General features: G+C 34.3%; 1 protein-coding gene across 1 annotated transcript in view; it reads left to right on the forward strand.

Annotated features, from left to right (window-relative positions):
• BBS1 (Bardet-Biedl syndrome 1) overlaps positions 1 to 21,077 on the forward strand; it is a 338,055-nt gene that overhangs the window by 97,615 nt on the left and 219,363 nt on the right. Inside the window, exon 5 of the mRNA XM_090399338.1 lies at positions 11,600 to 11,646. Coding sequence (XP_090255464.1) covers positions 11,600 to 11,646 — 47 coding nt within the window. The remainder of the gene's footprint in view (positions 1 to 11,599; positions 11,647 to 21,077) is intronic.

Genomic DNA, 21,077 nt, shown 5'->3' on the forward strand with positions numbered 1-21,077 from the left:
ATGTACTTAATCTAACAGTGTGGAAGAGTGTCACTGAAAGTCTCGAGGTTGCTGCAGCAGGTAGGAATTAATGCTTTTAGATCCCTATCCCTAGGAGCAATGCCAATTTTTCCTCATACATTGAAAAGCAGTAGCTGAAGCTGATTTTGTACTGTTATGGTGATTGCTCTTGTAATGAGGTTACTAGAATGAGAACACTGAAGCAATCATTAAGACATTTAGATACCTTTTCCTATATTGCACCATTCAGTTTTGACATGCATGCAAGCACCACATTGGTTGCTGATGACCTAGGTGTTATGCTAAGAAAGCAGCTACCGTACTGTGATCTTCTCGGACTCTTCCTCTGATGAGTCTCATTAGCCATATGATGAGGTGCAAGAGAAAAGTGTTTGAAATGTTACAGTTTTGGAGTAAATGAAGCAGGTACAGGAAAATAGTTTCATCAAAATTGGGTGTAAGGCAAGAAAGCAAATTCTATCTTCACTCTTATTCATTATCCATATGGATAACAATATAGAGGAAAGTGGCATCAGACCTGAAATCAAAATTGGAGATATTCATCTTGGCTCGTTACTTCATGCAGAGTGTAACAGTATAATCATATTTCAATTTTAATGGATAACATATTTTATCGTAACATTTATTTAGCCATTTTCTCCTTTTGTACAGTTATGTTTACTTGTCTTATTGAAAATGTGGCTTTTTTTTTTCCCCATATTGAAGAAGTCTGGTAGGCAATGCACGCATTGTTTTGGAAAGAATAGTGCTATTATTCCCATGAAAAAGAATAATAGCTTTAATATTTTTCTTATAACAATTTTTGATTCAAAATGGTTCTTCTTGTTCAGACTGCACAGTGAATTATTATTGTTCACCATATATTTTACTGAAGTTACTTGCAAAATTATCAGATGCAGTGTGTAGAGCAGGGTTTCTGTATTGCTTAATATACATAAATGCCATGGAATTAGCCAACCTTAGTACTACAAAGTGTAAGCATGATATGTTTACACTTTGTCATCATAATCATAGCTCTTACTGCAACTAAAGTCAATAGCCTCTATATACCTAGTTGTGAAGATACTTCATGTGCAAATGTTTGTTTTATAATTTTAGAAAGTTAATTATAATAAACTTTCTAACCAAGCAAAAAAACTTATACAACTTTGATTCAAATGATTTCCATAATATGGCATGCTCTATTTTGCTCTTGTATATGGAAAATATGTTTTGCATTGATTTAGTTTTCAGTATTTCCCTGAATCTAGTTCCTGCTGATGAGACTTCAGTAAAGGTTGAAGAAGAAAGAATTTTTAAATAAGAACACCACCACAGTTAGCAGATATCCCTTTAGCTGTACTCTTTATCAGAAGTTCTTCAAATGCTGTGAAGAAAACTCTCACCCAATATATTCTGTTATTATGCTTGACAAGAAATTTTAATCCTATACCCAAGTTTAAGCATAAGCCTGAAGTAATGTCAAAACTAATCTGTACATATATAATAACTGTCATATCTTGCCATGAAGACATTCAACTTTGGAACACTATACCTGTCATGCAAAAAATTCCATTTTCATTTTCTTATTCATATGACCTTTGTACAGTTTTCATAGATGACATCATGTTCACCCATTATCCCATGCAATAATTCCCCCTGTCTCTATCAGATAGGATCCTCTCATTACCTTATCACTGAAAATCCTCCTACTCTCTATCAAGCTTTGCAGACCAAATTCCCTTAATCTGTCCCCCTACTCAACATTTCAAAGACTTAAGACAGATATTTGCTTGTACTTTCCAGTGTTTCCCTATTGCCAGCATAGCTAGGTGACTGGATCTGTGCTCAGAAATCCATAGAAGGCTTGCCTTATCATATTATCCATATAATATAATCCATATTTGTGCAGGTTCTTTGCATTATCATGTTAGAGGCTAAATGGAGTGAAACAGGACTGAAAAAAGATTAAAAATGATCTTTAATTCTTCCACTATTTTAAGACTTGTAACACATACACACACAAAGGCGGCACAGAACTAAGTGAAAAAACACTTCGACGAAATACTAGAGTCCTAACTAGGTGGGGTGCAATCTGTGGGCACCTGTTGGCACCCTAGGATATAAACTGGGATCTTGAACTATTAGTGTTTCCCATATTTCGGGAAGTTTAATGCAATCATATTTTTTAAAATTAGGCTGTTTTCTGAGAGCAACTGCAGATTTAAAAAAATAGTCTTTCTCTTCTAAATTTAATGTGATGAAGCACAGTAGTCTTTTTCCAATTGTTTCAATGAGCTGTATCTAAAGCCTGGTCTGCAAAGCCTAATTGACCATAGTCATGACTGCAGATGTAAATTTTGTGTTTTTATTTTAATTATTTTTAATTCTTTGGATTCCATGGTTGGTCTCCATTGTGGGAGAGTCAAACTATCAACATAGTATCTATCTTACCTCTCCTTGAAACCAATAACAGACAAAGCACTCACACTGATTTAGACTGGGATCTCATTCCATTCTTTCACCACTCTCCAAGCAAACAATCTAGTTCTCATTCTCTTGCTAACTGCACTCTTACCCAACTTCCAGTTTATGACCTTGTTCTACCCTCACTAGCCAAGTGTGGAAGCATTTCTCCTGCATCAGTCCTATAAAATACTTTAAGTAACTAAAATTTCGATCATAACTTCCTTGTTTCGCCTATTAACCAACTTTTGCAATCCACAAAACTTCAATCTATCCTCATAGGGAGCATTTCATAGACCACTCACCATCTTGGTCATTCTCCTCTGGATTCTCTCCACCACCTCCTCATCTCCAAGAAACCCAGGTGACCAGACCTGAGCTAATCCAGATGTAGTCATATCAAGGCTTTATAAAAAAGAAATGACAACTCATTTATCTCTACTTGTTAGTGTATTCTTCAATAACCAACTAATCCTGTGAGCTACCCTGGTGAATTTAGCAATGTGCCCTCTAAACTTCAGCTCTATCTATCTATCTAGTACTGTCCCCAGATCCCTGACTTCAATTTCTGGGAGTATAGTTCCATCAGTGTGGTACACAGCTTTTGCGATCTTGTAATCTTTGTATTCTAAAATGCATAACTTTACTCTTTTTTACATAAATTGACATCCATTATGTTTTGCCTATACTGTCAGCCTATTTTAATCACCCTGATTAACTATTACTCTCACATATGATAGTACTATGTGAAAAAAGTTACATAATTACTAACTTCCTATCAACAATTTTCCTCTAAATCTCTTACCTGTCAAGATTACAGTATTATCAAATCTTAAATTTCTGTGCCCTACAGCACTTAATTTTTTACTGTATCAATCCACTTAGATCTTGGTCTTCCTCAGGGTTTTTTGCCCTGTCATTCATGAAAAAGTTTTGTTAACCTTTCCCCTCTTGTTCTATTTAAGTGACCATACCACTCGAGATCAACCCTGCTAACACATCAGGATATTGCAAAAGAACCTAAACGACAATGTCAGGTTCTTTTGTAAAATCCTCATTTTTGTATGCTACTACCATAGACATCTGTTCACTCACATAATCCTTCTCAGAACTCTTATAACTGTGGTCCCTAGTCTTTTGATCAAATGTATTTCTAACTCAGCTCTTAGATCCATAAGATGAAATTGGTTCAAACACTGTTTTGACTAATTTCTCTCTTATTCCATATAAATTTATTCTGCTGACTTCCTAGCGTACCATTGCTAATTCTATTTCCATATTTAATTTACAATCTTCACTAAAAATTGTACCAAAATACCTGAAATGTTTTTTTTTTTTTTATTTTTTATTTTTTATATAGGTTCTCCATTCAGGATGAAATTGAGTTATTCAATTTAATCACAGAATCCTGCTTACTTGTACTGGATCTATTTAGAGACCTCATATGCATAAAGTAAAGAGATGAGATTAACATCTCGAATTTTGATAATAGGTTTAATGTCACATTCCTTAATAATGTGATCCATATAGATAATGAATAACCATGGAGATAATGTACACCCAAAGATTACCAAAACAAGCCTTAAAGTACAAGCCATTAGGAAAAAGAAAACCAGGACGTCCTCTTAAACGATTTAACGATGACTTCTAAGGCGGAACAGGCCATACTAGGCCTAAATCCTTGATACATATGATGATGATAATGTACACCTGTGTTTTACATCTCATATAACACCCAACTACCTTCCTGTACATTCTTCAATTCAAACTGCTAACTTACAACTCAAATATAGGCTAATTATTACTTGACGTAATGTTCTATTTGCACCGTATCACTGTATTGTATTCCAGCTATTCTCTTCGCACCCTGTCATATGCCTTTTTCAGTTCTACACAACTTAAATACCCATCCTTTTTATATTCCTATGATTTCTCAATGCTTTATCTTAAATGGAAAATCTGATCCTGAGAATCTCTGTTTGGTCTGAATCCAGCTTGTTCTTCTCCAAGCTTCCTTTCCACAGTTTTCTTAGCTGTTCATCAAAAATACTTTTGAATACAAGAATACCAGAATTTGATCCTGTGACCAGGCCTTCTGAAGTATGCAGTGCAGATAGTAAAACGTATACCTCCCTATTTGAGCATTTCTGGTCGAATATCATCTATTCCACTTGCCTTTTCAGGGTTTTGATGGCTTTTTCTACTTCAAGTATTGATATGTATTCCCGATTGCATTCCTGCTGAGTGTTTTCGACCACGATGCTATCAGTGTTTGTTTCATTTATCAGTCTTTCAAAGTAATCATTCTAGACATCTAGAATATCTTTACCTTCTCATGTCATTTTTAGCATCATTCCTAATTCTTTTTATGTTATTGCTTCTTCCATTACTAAGCTATTTTAATAGCCTCCAGAATATTTTGCTATCTTCCTGATATTTATTTTGTATATTCCTACCGAAATCTTCCCGTGACTTCTGTTTAGATAGTTTTATACACTTCTTTGCTTTCTTACACTTTTCTCTGTATTCAGTAAGAGTCCAAGCTGACTTTCTGTCAGGAACTTTCGATATGCTTTCTTCTTTTTGTTTCTGCCTCTTTACCTTTCTGAGTCTACCATTTCTTCTTTATTAGAACCCTCTGTGGGATCATAGGCACAAATAAGTTGCATTGTCCTGTTTTCCATTCTGATATTTGCCCACATCACTCTACTTGATATTGGTTACCATTCAAGAAGATTATCCTCATATTTAGTGTCGAATGATATTGCTACTCCTTTTCCCCTGAGTGTTGTTGCCTGAATGTAAGATCTTGTGCTTGTTTCTCAGAAAAATCTCACTTTGTTTCAATAACATCTATTATATCAATGTGGTTCTTTTTTCAGTTAGTGCTGTTTCTTTTCCATTGATGCTTCTTATGTTAATGTTGTTAATCTTTAACTCTGCTCATGTTGAGTTGGGATTTTTTCCAGTAATTGACTTTTCACTGTTTGTCCCAGTTCCCTGATGAAACATTTGGTGGTCTTGTTTAACTGTGCCCCAGGCACCATGAAATTCAGTTATGTTACACCATCATTTTGCATTACAGTTTAAGCCAGTAAGAATACAATTTGCACGACTAAATCTCAAATTGCTAGCATATCCTGATATTATAAATGTAAGTATAAATAATCATTAAAAAAAGCACGCAATTCATAAAGAACTTATCAGTTGTGTCCAAATTGGGCAAAATTACAGAGACAAAAATTTAATTAGTAATTTATTAATAAAATGTCAAATCAAGTAAAATTTATTAAATCAATTGTATCAAAAAATGAAAAAAAAAATTAAATGCAATTCTTTAAATATTGCAAATATAAATATTTACTACACCCAAATAAAAAAAAAATTATTATTATATACAGGCATCAACACTCCCAAATCACTTGGCTTCATCAAGTACCTGAAGTACAGTCCCATCAATATGGTACACAGCTGGTAATCTTTTCACTCCAAAATTCATAACTTTACATTTTGCCATATCATTTTGCCACCCATTCTTCTTTACCCGTACTGCCAGTCTATTTAAATCATCCTGTAAAATATCAACATCATCTTCATTGACTATTGCTGTACCTAATTTTACATCATCTGCAAACAACTGGATATATTTACCCTCAGATAATTTCCTATATCATTAATAAACAAATTAAATAATAGTAGCCTAAGTACAGAGCCCTGTGGCATGCCATTAGTTATAGACCTTCCACAGGACTGTGCACTTGTATAAACTACAGTCTGGTATCTCTGCATCACCCGCCCTCTTACCCACATCACCATATTTATATCCATAACCATCTGATGTAATTTATGTATTAGGATCCATGAGATATCCTATCAGATGCTTTTCTGAAGTCCAATAGTATGATCGTGTAGCCATTACCTTTATCCAAATTGGCTGTCACTTTGTTAAAGAAAGTAAATTACTGAAGTATGACCTACCCTACATAAAAGCATGCTGCCCCCTATACAGTATCCCATTCCTATCCATCCATTCCTGAATTTTCTCTTTAACCAACTTCTCCAGTACTTTGGCTACCATTTCTGTAATGCTAATTGGCCTATAATTATTTACTTTGGTCTTGGAAACCACTGTTATGCAATAAAACTATTTTTATATACAAAGCTTATTTTCATAATACATGAGCTGATATCCCATCCAAATTCATAGCTATATTGACATCCAGATTCTGTAATATCCTACATTCCTCAACTTTCTCTATCTTTACTTTGCTTTGGCATTAATCCTTGTGATATCTATTATGGTAATATCATCACTATTGCTAAATTATTACCCAATAATTCAACTAGTTCATCTGCTTCAGTCATTTCCCTATCATCTGCATTCTTCATAATCATTCTGTTGTAGTAATTCTTTCTTTTCTTGCCGCATACTAAAATAATTCTTTTGGATTACTCTTGGCTTGTTTGACTAATCTCTTCTCATATTTTGTTTTGCCTTCATTACCATAACAGTCACTCTTCTGGTCTGTGTTTTATATTGGTCGTGGACTTGCTAGTCACCTCTATCTATGAATCTCTTCTACATACTTCTCTTTCTAACTCCATCTTAATGCTGTAACTCATCCATTTAATTCCCAATTTATTAGTTCTCTTAACTCTTGGTATGCAGTTAGCTACTTGTTCCTTCAAACATCCCTTTACCACTTCTCATGGATTACTAGCATCTTTTCCCTGGAGTATATCCTCCCACGATACTGCTCCAAGCAATTTTCTAAGTTTCTCCAAGGTCCCAGCATTGTATTTCCATATCAAACCCTCTTTACTGAAAATTCCATATTCTCAGCCACCTTCCAGGTCTTAGTCACCTTCCACCTATTGTTCACTGACACAATAAAAAAGCTGTTGGAAGTTTTTTCCCACTTGGTTAGACTATAAATTATATATTTAGTTTAATCCTTGATCCATGTGTAAGCAAACAAAGTTTGCACCTGAAGTATCTTCAGGACTGGGACAGCTCGTGGCAAAGGTGGACTGAGTTCACATCACTTTCCTTAGCATCCCATAATGCAAAGCACATCTCCTTACAAACATGTATAATGCTATGCATTATAGGAAGGGTCACTGCCCAGTCTGTTTTCGACCTTTATTGAGGTCTCTTCAGTGGGAGCCAGACCCAGAGGTGATAAGGTTGAAGCAATGCAGAAGTCATATGCCAGTTGCCAAAAGATGTCACACCTCATTATTAAATTACTCTGGATTAGAGAAAGATGTTGGAAGTTTTTTACCACTTGGTTAGACTATAAATTATATATTTAGTTTAATCCTTTATCCAAGTGTAAGCAAACAAACTTTGCACCTGAAGTATCTTCAGGACTGGGGCAACTTGTGACAAAGGTGGAAAAAACTTCCAACGTCTTTCTCTAATCCAGAGAAATTTAATAAGATGTGACACCTTTTGGCAACTGGCATATGGAAATATGACTTCTGCATTGCTTCAACCTTGGTATCTCCTCTGGGTCTGGCTCCCACTGAAGAGACCTCAATTAAGGTTGAAACTGGTCTGGGTAGTGACCTTTCCCATAATGCATAGCATTATACATGTTTGCACGGAGATGTGCTTTGCATTATGGTTAAACTTATTGTTTTTTGAGGAACCTATTCACGCTTTATAAATTCTTCATTAGAAATAGTAAACTGATTTCTTTCGTAATAACTGACATAATTTTTCATTTACTTCAGCCAAAAGATTCCTTGAATCACTTATAGCTCTATCAGTGTCTTGTATTTGTAGTCTTACAGTGTCTCCTTCCTTTGCACAATCGGTTTCTCTTTTATTGGCTTGCAATCCTAAATTGTCCTTTGCCATTTTTTATTTTTTATTGTCTTCCTTTCTTTCTTCAGTCTCTGCTGTTTTTTGTTTTATCTTCTTGTTTGTGATTTTCCTTAAGTACTTCAACCTTACTTTGTCCTTGCTTCAACCTTGCACTACCTTCAAGGATCAGGTGCTGCACTCTCTACGTATTTGCTTACGCTTGGAATCGCCAAACTTTATGTAGTTTCTATATTCGGCATGAAACTCTTTGAGTTTCTTATTAAGAAACATTATGGGATATAATATCCCTTAACTTAAATAAGTTCATGTTGCCGAATTGAAGCCTTTGGCTCCTCATATAATTAGTAATTTATTAGGACACCTTCTTTGCAATTCTCATAAAAGGGATGCAAGTTCTGTTTGCCAAACTTGGTATTAACTAGGTCTACCTACTCACTGATGAGACCTCAAAAAAGGTCGAAACTGGTCTGGGTAGTGACCTTCTCTCATAATGTCGAACAATAATACAGCTCCTAGGAGTTAAGTTCACATTATGGGTAAATATCAAGAATAGTGATCGGAGCTTGCTCCACCCTTTCTATGAGTTGCCTCAGCTTGTACTATCTTCAAGGATGCAGCACTATCCAGGTATTTGCTTATGCTTGGAATCGCCAAACTTTATATAGTTTCTATAAAGAAACTCTGAGTTTCTTATTCGGCTAAGAAACATCCCTTAACTTAAATAAGTTCATATCGCCGAATTGAAGCCTTTGGCTCTTCATATAATTAGTAATTACTTTGTCCTTTTGCTCCTTCTTTATCTCTTTCATAAACATGTTCATCACCAAAGTATTCTGCATGAAAATTTTTCACCATCAGAAAGATGTTCATTGGCATCAACACAGTCTCCTTCATTAGATTCTACACCATGTTCTTTATCAGATCCATTTATTATCTGCTCCAATTCTTCTTCTTCTGTTCTTAAAAATTGTAAAGTTTCTTGAGGTAAATTTGAAGTTTTTAAATTTTTATAGGATGGCTGAGCATAACTTAATAGGGACTGCATTTTATTCCTTCATGGTACGCTCGATTTTTCCTTGAATGGTACAAAATGTAAACCATTGCTCCATTTTGTTGTTTGATTGGTTTCAAGCCAAATACTCAGTATGTCTTGATTTTCTACCTACTGGTAAATGGATGATGTGACATAATTGGGACAATATGTGACTAACCTCTACCTACCAGTCAAAAACATTCATTAATCAAAGTAAGAATATACATAACGACTGCTGATGTTGATAAATTCATAAATGTTAACTATAATGTTCAATAAGTTTAGCGATTATTCATAATTTTTGGTGATTATGCATGATCTCCTGTTTATGAAATTCTTTCTAACATATATCTAAAATAAAAATAGGAAGGAAAATATATATATATCTCCTCAACTTGGCCATGGTATGAATGCACTACAGGTTTACATAAACCTTTCGTGGGTTGGGACCACATAAACAGTGAAAAAGAAAAACCTCTCCCATTCCAATTAGCAGTAGAAAGAGAATTTAAATATTTATAATTAATGAGTCAAAATCTCATTTATGGAAAATTAAAAAAAAAAAAACATGGTTTTGACAAATCAGTAATATGACATAAAAATGCTTTACATCATTATATTATGGAAATTCATTCAGTCTTTTGATTTTTATATTTTGAAAGATGCATTCCAGGTGATGCATTTTTTTTGGTAAAGTGGTGCAGACCACAGAATAACATTCATTGTGAGAAGATAAAATTTTGTCTATTCTTATTATGAGAGTTATTTCACACTCTTCCATCCTCTGGGCTTGTTGTGGTCTTAGGATCATCCACAAGGATGCTAAAGAGCAATCCCTGGTACTGAAGGTCAGATCAAGGTTGTTAATTTAAATATGGCTAACTACCTTAGCATCAGGTGGTTAGCCTGATGCTTAGGTAGTAAGTCTGTATGCATGTCTGTATGTGTACATATATACACATCAATCATTTCTGAATTTTGGTTCCAATTGGTCTTTTGGTTCTTCAGCTGTGTGTGACTGGTGAAAAATAGAAAAAGATAACCTTTGGCTATATTATGATATTAATCAGTTGAGGCATTTTTTCTATCTCTTATTTTCTATTCTCCATCATGGTTGTTAATTTAAACATGACTAACTACCTTAGCATCAGGTGGTTAGCCTGATGCTTAGGTAGTAAGTCTGTATGTGTCTGTATGCATGTCTGTATGTGTACATATATACACATCAATCATTTCTGAATTTTGGTTCCAATTGGTCTTTTGGTTCTTCAGCTGTGTGTGACTGGTGAAAAATAGAAAAAGATAACCTTTGGCTACATTATGATATTAATCAGTTGAGGCATTTTTTCTATCTCTTATTTTCTATTCTCCATCTGTCTTTCATTGTTTTCTTTCATCCCTATACTTCTCTTGGCATCTGATGAATATCCCTTTACTTTTACACAATAAAGTTTAACTAAGCCTAGGTAGTAATCCATCTTATAATGTCTACCACTATTATACTCATCCAAATGGGTATGTGATATGGGATATTTAGACAATCTGTGAACCCAACAGTCTCCATATACAAGTAGCTTAGTTGCAAAGACTCATTACATGCCATCTTTTGTTTGCTCATACCTGGGTAAAAGATTCAAACAAAAATATAATTTCTTGTCTAGTAGAATTTATTATTGTACTATAATATGTACTATAATAGACTTTTAAAAAAAATGGTTACTTACTGCATGCACATGTTAAAAACTGAAGAAGCCATTAATTTTGAAAAGGTTGCCTTAGAAAAATACAGTGCAGGAGATGTTTAATGTGAGTTCATTAAAGTGTAGGCATTGTCACTTTCAGATTAACATGATTTACATATTTACTATGACTACGTTCATTAGACAATGAACGTAGTCATAGTAAATAAGTAATTTTTCTTGTATTCTTGTGAGGTGATTTATAATTATATAGGTTTATTTTAGATATCTCCTACCTTTTTTTTTTAGTAGGCGCTGTAGTAAATGTATCTGTAGGTGGTTTATGTTTAAATAAGTATAACATCATTTATATGTAGACATACATAGTTTTTTTTGGGTGGAGGGGGATGGGAACTGGGGTATAATTGTGCATTCTTACATAGTAGAAAATATTCTGAAGTTTCAAAATTATATATTTGGCATTTCAGTAAGGATATAAGGATATGGTGCATTATCAAGCTGTCTTATTAACATTTAATCTTCTAAGTAGTGATATATTATATATATCATTTCTGTTTTCTGCCATAGGAAAAAATGGATGCTGCAACATTACGAGAAGTTCTAGAAAATATAAGGTAATTTCAAAAGAGATTAAATATCTTTTCATTTTGGTTAATCATATTCTTTGTTTATATATATATGTGTGTGTGTGTGTGTCTTCCAATCTTTCAAGATGAATCAACCAGAAATAAAATGCTCCTCCATTCCTGGAGGCCAGATTGTTACTACCTATAGCAGCAGGCAGTTAAACATGAAAGCAGAGGGTGCTAAGAATCCGTGGATAATCAGATTACGTTGCCATTGGAAACTAGACCTTGGAACTTTAAACTGTAGGACTCTGAGCAGTGAAACATGGCTAACTGAACTAACTGAAGAGCTAAAGGTACTAAAATGGGACATTCTTGGACTGTTAGATGTAACGGTGAAGAAATTCTTCAATTAAAAAGCAGAGACATACTGTATTATAGAGGCCAAGATAAGGAAAGAATCAGTAGTGTTGGATTTGTGATTAAGAAAAAATTGAACAACATAATAGAATTTGACAGTATATCCAATTGAATAGCAAGCATTGTTGTCCAAATCTGAAAAAGATATGCTCTAAGATCATCCAAGTCTATGCACTAACAATAAGCCATACTGATGAAGAAATTGAAGACTTCTGTCATGATGCTTTACAATAAAGGAAAACATTTCAGAATTGTAATGGGAGACTTTAATGCTACAATTGGTATACAACAATCAGATGAAAGATAAATGCAAAATTTTGGATATGGGCAGGAGAGATGTCAGAGGAGCAAAGCTAATACAATTTTCAGTAAAAGAAAGCCTGTACATCACGAATTCTTTTTTCAAGAAAAAAACACACAGGACGTGGACATGGATAGTTCAGATGATATACTGGTTATATATAAAACCAGTGAAATTGACTTTATTCTCAGCAATAAGATAAACATCTGTCAGGACTGTTCTGTTATCCACACCTTCAACGATTGAAGTGATCATCATATGGTATTCAGTAAGATTCAAATAAACTGTCAAAAGAAAGAAGAAAAATGTTTTGAAGATCAAAGCAAAACACAGATGTACACAAACTCAATATTAGAAAAGATATATTTCAACATAAACTAAAAATAGATTTATATATCTTATTATAGTTGACAGTTCTGATCATCAGAAAGTAATGGCAATATTACCCAAAACAATGCTCACTTAAAATAGCTGGTACCACATAACAGAAACAAGACAAAATTTCTGAAGAAACAAAACAGCTTATGAAGAAAGGAAGAGAAATGAAATGATCAAATAATCTACAGAATAAAATTGAATAATACACTGAATTGTGCAAAACAATCAGAAAACATATCACAGAAGAAATAAGAAAATTTAACTGTAAATTCATACAAACAAACAATTGAAAACACCTATAGTCTCAAAATGACCTGAAAAACAACTATGAACAATAATAAATAGATGTTGCAGTCAAACTACAAGATGAAACTATAACCAGCGATAGATATGTTATAGCAAAAAGAATTGAAGAATTTTATTCAGTATTATATCAGGATGATGAGTTAAATGAAGAAGACAACTACAAAATAACTGAAGTGCCACAGATTCTACCAGAGGAAGTTATGGAGGTTATGGAGGCATTCTGCAAGCTTTGGAGCATCCAAAGCTTGCAGAATGGAAAAGCATGCACCAATGCCACAGCAACAATTCATTTCAATGGAAACATCTCTACTGTGGAAATACAGAGAGGTATAAGAAAGGGTTGACATAATATCTCCAAAATTATTCACAGCATGCCTAGAAGAAATATTCAGACTTCTTGATTGGAAGATATTTAAGCCATTTACGCTTTCCAGGTGACACAGTTATCTTTACTTCTACTGCTCATGAATTACAGACTCATATCCATTAACTCCAAATTGCTAGCAAAACAGTTATGTTCAATAGCTATGGCCAACTAGAAATAATAAAAATCAATAATGATGAAATTAAACAAGTAGATCATTACATATACTTAGGACAACAGATATCAATGGAACAAAAATATCATGGATGAAATTAAAAGAATGCACAATGCTTGAGTAGAAAGCATTTTGAAAATTACAGTCAATATTCAAACGCCAACTATCATTATGCTTGAAGAGAAAAGTTTTTAACCATAAACATAGGAAGAACAAAAAGTTTTTTTGTTCTTCCTATGTTGACATATGACTGTGAAATATGGATACTAAATGTAAAGGAAATTTAAAAAAAAATTAAGAACAACACAATTTAGTATGAAAAGAAGTATGTTCAGTATCACAAGACTGGATCACAAAAGGAATATATGGATAAGAAATCAAACCAAAGTCTCTGACATCATAGGAAGAGTGAAACATCTGAAGTAGGCTGGTCATATTGCTTGAAGACAAGATCAATGACGGACAAAAGAAGTACTGGATTGGATTCCATGAGAGGAAAAATGACCACAACACTGACCTAAATCATGGTGAATTGACAATGTCATCAGATTTGAAGGAGTGACGTGGGAAAGGAGAGCCATGGGCAGACAGTTTTGGAGTAATCTAAGAAAGTCCTTCATCCATCAGTGGATTGATAATGACTGATGAATATGATGATATATCAGGGACATATATTCTGAGTGTGTTAGGTGTGCATTTGCACACCCATGAAATAGCAATATATTGCATCACATTTCCGTTAATAGCCCGATTGTACTGTCACAAATATGGACACCTTCAAGCAGATGTATAGATGGTGAAACAGGTCAAATTCTTAGTGTTCCTGTGATTTTAAACCATCCAGAAGGTGAGGCAGAGTGTGTGCAATGAGACAATAGCATCCAGAAATCAGTGGCTCTGATTGGTTATTTTGTCAACCAATCCAATTGAATGTTGTCATTTGTCATGAGTTGCTGTTTTTGTTTTCTGAGTTTCATCTGTTTTTGTGTATGCAAAGTGTTAATTGATGTGTTTAGGACACCAATATAGACAGGTTTTTAATATTCAATTTTCTATAAATAAACAAACTTTTTTTCCATATCTACAATAGGAAACAGTGTTGACAATTTACCGAAAGTCTCATTTTCTGCCAAAGCTTTTGCAGATTGTATGATTATAGTTGAAGGAGGTTGGAACTTGTGTATAAATAAGTAAAACAAGCGATTTCAGCCTTTCTTTGGTTCAGTCTGGAAAAATAATAAGTTTCAAAATGATTACTTTTTCCGTTTTCTGTACATTATATGGCTGTATTTAAAAAATCAAGTCAAAATTCAAATTATCTATGTTTCATTCTAGTATTTACCAATGATAATCTAATCGCACCATGAAACATAAACCCTTTCTGCTCCTTCATGTGCACAAACAGTGCACATGAAGCATTGCTATTGTTCATTTGATCTTTGTGCTTTCGATATTTCAAATTATATTAATTAATAAATTAATAAAGTATTCAGAGTTATTGTACAGTTAATTGCATTGGACCAATTAAGATGAGTGCTGATGTGCTATGCACTTATAAAACTTTTATACATCAGTAAAAATGCAATATATGGTCAAGTTGACATGAATTTTTTAGCGCAGGCTGCATGAGCCACATGACAGCACACCCTACCTAAACAGGCATGTGATGCCACTTATACATATATATATATTATTAAAAAGTTTTAATGACTGATACCAAGAGATAAAGAGATGACATGATATATTTGAAAAGATACTACTATTTTACTAGTTTTGTTGAATTGATCAACATCTTCAGGTATCACAATCAAAGAAATATATAAAAAATTACAGAGACTTAAAATTGCATTAACAGAACAAGTATAAAAGAGAGTAGCATGTTTGAAAACAAAATGCGAGCTAGAGTTCCAAATAAACATAGACTACACACTGTCATGAGTGCACCAATACTCCTTTTTCTTAAAAAAACTTTTATTAATAATGGTTTCTCTCCTAATAAAATTGACAAATTTCTTTCCCCCAGTCACTCAACTACTTCTAAGATCCCTCTTCCCCCAGAGACTTCATCTCTTTGCCTTACATCAGCTCTCTTTCACCAAAACTGGAAAAAATTCTCAAGAAGTTTAACTTCAGAACTTGCTTTACTACGCTCCCAAAACTTCATTCAATACTTAGTAAACCTAAAGAGAAACATCTTCCAACTTAGTTTCCAGGAATGTACAAGATTTTATGTGATTGTGGAAAGCCAGACTGCTAAATCCATCCTTCTACGTTTGGAAGAACACCGTAGAGATATCTCCTACAACAGGATTAGAGCCAGTGCTCTCTCTAGCCACGTTCTCTTTTCAGTTAATTCAGACGAAGGCCGCCAGCACATTGTGAACTGGACTCAAACTTCTAACATCCATGTGTGCTATGATGAGCTTGAGAGAAAGATTGTTGAATCTAGAGAAATTTCTCTAGATTCTTTACATATCAACAACAGCCAAAGTTTCAATCTCTCTGACGTACACCTTGCCTCTGTTCAGTATCGGCACACTATAGAGTTCCAAATAAACGTCTACATTTATTTGGAACTCTAGGTCGCATTATGTTTTCAAACACGCTACTGTCTTTTGTACTTGTTCTGTTAATGCAATTTTAAGTCTCTGTAATTTTTTATATATTTCTTTGATTGTGATACCTAAAGATGTTGATCAATTCAACGAGACTAGTAGTATCTTTTCAAATATACCATGTCATCTCTTTATCTCTCGGTATCAGTCATTAAAACTTTTTAATAATATTTCCCACCGAGTAAAATGAATTATAATAATATATATATATATATATATATAATTATGCCAGGTGGCATGAAAGCTGAGTTGTTTGGTTATAAAAAAAGAGTGTTATCAGCTAAAAAAAAATTGTGTTAGAATTAGACTATATTGTGGAGTTAATTAGTTTTGTTAAAAGTTTAAATATTATTTTCTGCATGGTAAATTATGTAGCATAGGACATGGCACCAATGTGAAGAAGAACAGTGGCCTCCAAAGCGTCACTGTTTAAAGAATTTAACCAAAGGGACTTTGTCCACTGCAATGTCTGCAAAATGTATCCATTACCAAAGGCAAATGGAATTTGGTTTGAAAGCAATAGAGATGAGAAAATGTGGTGAAAATGCAATGAGGGGCAATGGTCAAAAGCGTGTTTCAGGTCACAAGATTTGAAGTAGTGGATGGAACTTAGAATGCACTAGAAAATATGTGTGATGTAATGGCAGATTGAAAGAGAGATTAAATGTGACACGATTCAGAGAGAGAGAGAGAGAGAGTAAAAGTGTTCATCGAAAGAATATATGACTGATGTAAAGAATAAAGAGTTGACTGTAATGAAGGAGATAGCTTTGTTATGTGGAGTGATACGCAGGGGCAAAGCAGGAGCTGGAATGAATGTAGAAAGGTCTGGTGAGTGGGTCAGCTGATTACAGTAAGAAGCGCGAGATAAATAAGAGAAATGAGGGCTTCACAAAAAGAGAGAGAAGGAAAAATCAAGGAGTGAGTGTTGTATGGTGATTCAATCATAATTCAAATCTGTTATGATTTAATCATAACAGGTGTGATTGACAAGAGATTGACAGAATCATGCTTTCCGAGTGCAAAAATTAATGTTGGTGAGAGTACTAGAGCACAAAAGGGCAAGTTGAAACAGATGATCATATTGGCTGGAACAAATTATTTGAAAGGAGAAAAGTATGGCATGAGAGAGGACATGAAAGAATTACTGGAAGTAGCAAAAGAAAAGAGTGAGAGCTAAGATAGTGAGTCTGTTGTCTTGGTATGACAGAGTAGAACTGAGAAAGAGGGCCGTAGCAAATGACTTGATTTGTAGGTTATGCAGGAGGAGTGGTGTGGAGTGAAGTTGACAGATGAAAAGATTTATACAAGAAGGGTGGTTTGCCTCTGAATGGATTTGGTGTTTGACAACTGGAAAAAGTGTTGTTGAATGAAGAGAAAGTGGATGTACAAAATCATGTACAGAAACTGGATCTTTTAGGGGGAGGGGGGTGAGCTGTTGAGTGCATGCAGAATCAATGAGGCAGTTGAGTGTATAATATGTAAAAGAATGTGTGTAATATGCCTAAGTTAGTACCACTGGTAACAAACCAGAATGGGATAGTTAGTATAAAGCATCGAGATTGTGCCTAAGGGACTTTTGCACTTTATGTACACTAATGCCAGTAGCATTCGGAACAAGCAGGAGGAATTTTTGGCATTGGTTAGTTCATCCTGGCCAAAGGTTATTGGCATTAGTGAGATATGACTGACAGAAGATGATATAGTTAGTGGAATAGAATGTGAAGGGTATAGTGTGTTCAGGGAGGATAAAGAGAAAAGAATGAGGAAGGAATGTTATTGATGATAACCGATGAACTGCAAACAAAGAGAGTAGATGTTCAACTGCAGGCCAGTGAAAATAGCACATTTGAGGCTGTCTGATGATGTGACATTGAGGCCACCAGAACAAAATATACAGTAGGATGCTGCCATAGACCAAGGGATGGAAAAGATGATGGAGATAGTATGCATCGGCATACTATCTCCATTGGCAAACAATGAGTCTGTTTGCCAATGCATACAGGTAATTATTAGGGAGGATTTCATCTCTGGGAACATAGATTGGAAGGAGGAGAGGACAAATGGAGGGAGGAAATGGATTTTATGCAGTTACTAAGGAATAATTACTGAGACAGCATGTAATGGAATATACTAGAGCAGTGATGGCAAACCTATGACATGCATGTCAGCACTGACACGCACTTGAGGGTTTCAGGTGACACACCTTGGATGTTGAAAGATTTTGGTATTCTGATGAAGAAACTGCGATAAATCGTGTAAGATCGCTCTCAGTTAAGGCAAAGGTAGGTTTCCGTTCACTGAAAGAATTATATTTTATAGTTAGCCTATTTCTATTTAATTTTGTAACTAGCCTATAAACAATGAGCATTTTAAATTTATGTTTCCTTTCCTAATCATTATAATTGCTGCATAGTCATATGATATTATAAACACTTATAAAAATTATTATCAATATTATACAATACAAACTTTCAAATACGTGCTTTATATATTATAAACTTAACGTTTTCATTTGATTTCTGTGTGAAATTCGTTCATGCATGCATTCCAAGTCTCTCGACTGAGTAATACAAGTTCTAAACATTTAAAACCATATTAACAGAAAATATAATTCACAGCATTAAATATTGAATTTATCTGAGTAAATAATGAAAACATTTTTATAGTTGCAATAAATTCAGTAAAGTTTTTTAAATAATGCAAATAGTAACAACTTATGATGACGTCGCAACAAAGCCTACTAAATAGCTGCTATTTAGTAGCATGATAGAGAGTAAAATATAACAAGGTTGCTACGAACGTACCGGTAATAAATCTGGCAACCCTGCTTAAACAAGTAGTGGTAGTCTTGCATGGTCTGCCACTTAAGTAATTTGAGTTGCTGGTGTATAATTCATTTCCAGTAATTGTTAGTTCTTATTAATTATTACTGCTTAATTACGGCTGTATATAATTGTGCTCTTTTTAAATTTGTGAACCCTTTTTACAATGGCAGCTAGCACTAATAAAAAACTAAAATTATCACAGAAAGAGAGCGGAAGAAATTTCTAAGATACCTGGACTGAACAATATGGTGTTATTGATAGAGGCGATAAAGTTCTCTGTAAATTGTGTGGTGAGCTATCTGTGAGTAGAACATAAAATGTAAGAAGACATTTTGAAACTAAGCACAAATGGCTCCTAGAAAACACTTTTGAACAACTCAAAGAATACATATCGCAACATCTAAAACTGGCAGAATCACAATCAGGAACTTTAGTTAAATTTGTTTCAGGACCTTCAAATTTAGTAGCTGCAAGTTACAGTATTTCATATACTATTGTTGAACATGGGAAACCACTTAGTGATGGTGATTATATTAAAGAAACTTTTGTAAAGTGTGCACCATTTTTATTTAAGGACTTTCATAATAAGAAGCTATTGTAAAGCGCATGAAAGAGTTACTATTAAGTAGGAATACTATTAAAGACAGAGTTATATCAATGAATGATAGTATAGAAAATCAAATACAACAAGACTGATATTTATTTTCCATGTTCTTGCCAAAGTCCTCCCATGACTTTTGTTTAGCAAGTTTTACACAGTGTTTTGCTTTCTTACATTTGTCTCTGTATTCTCTAAGAGCAAAAGCCACCTTATTTGCCAGGAACTTTTGATATGCTTTCTTCTTTTCCTTTACTGTCTCTTTAACTTCCTGTGTCCACCATGGAGTTCTGATTTTTCTATCCTTGCAGACAAAGTCACCACATGCCTCTCTGGCTGAATCGATCAGGGTTTTCTTCAAGGCTTGCCACTGAATCTCCAAGGTTTGGTTCCTGTTCTCAAACTCTTTCATTTTTTCTTCAATAATCTTTGTGTATTTTAGTCTACAGTTCACATCTGAGAGCTGCTCAACTTTTACTCGCTTTAAAACTTTCTTACATGTTATTCTTTTCAATATGAAATTCAATTTTACCCTGCACAAGACTAAATAGTGATCACTTCCAATTTCAAATCCTCTGTACACTCTGATGTCCTGCACTAGGGAGAAAACATCACTATCAACAATAACATAGTCAATGAGACTTTTCTTATTCCTTGCCTCTTCTCTCCATGTGAATTTGTGCACATTTTTATGTTGGAACACGGTGTTAGTAATAACCAGTCCATGTCTTCAGTAGAAATCCAACAGATATTTGCCATTATTATTAGCTTTGCTCTTTTCTCCAAATTTTCTTAAAATATTTTTGTATGTCTGACAATCATTTCCTACTCTGCTATTTAGATCCCAACAAGGGCCGACTTTTCCTTTTTCATTGTGTCAGTTGCTTTTTCTAAAGCATCAAAAAATTCCTCCATTTCTACCTTAGTAGAACCCGCTGTGGGACAATACTCACAAATAGTTCTCATTGTCCAATTCCCCATTCTGATATTGCGCATGTCATTCTACTTGAGACTGCCTGCCATTCAAGAAGATTAGCCTTGCATTTTGTGTTGAATACTATGGCTACTCCTTATTTTCCTTGATTGTCATTTCCTGAGTATAACATTTTGTATTTATTGCTCAGAAAGATCTCACCAGTTTTTGTCTTTTTTGTTTCAGTCACCCTTATTATGTCAATCTGGTACGTATCTAATTCTTCAGCTAGCTCCATTTCTTTGCCATTCAGGCTTCTTATGTTGATAGTACCGATCTTTAACTCTGGTGATGTTGAGTTGGGGTGTGCTTTCAGATTTTTTCCAGTAGCTGAGTTTTCGATGTTTGCCCTGGTTCCCAGGCGAAAACAACGGGAGCCTTGTTTAACTGAGTGACGCCCCAGCCGGCATGAAATTTTGTCATGTTGTACCATCATTTTGTATATTGGTTTAAGCCAATAAGAATACAATTTGGTCGGCTAAATCCCAAATTGCCAGCCCATCCTCGTTCGTTCAGTATCC

The sequence above is a fragment of the Typopeltis vanoorti genome, chromosome 10 (assembly GCF_054136105.1).
Source record: "Typopeltis vanoorti isolate ZY-2024b chromosome 10, IOZ_Tvanoo_1.0, whole genome shotgun sequence".
NCBI classification, from domain to species: domain Eukaryota; kingdom Metazoa; phylum Arthropoda; class Arachnida; order Uropygi; family Thelyphonidae; genus Typopeltis; species Typopeltis vanoorti.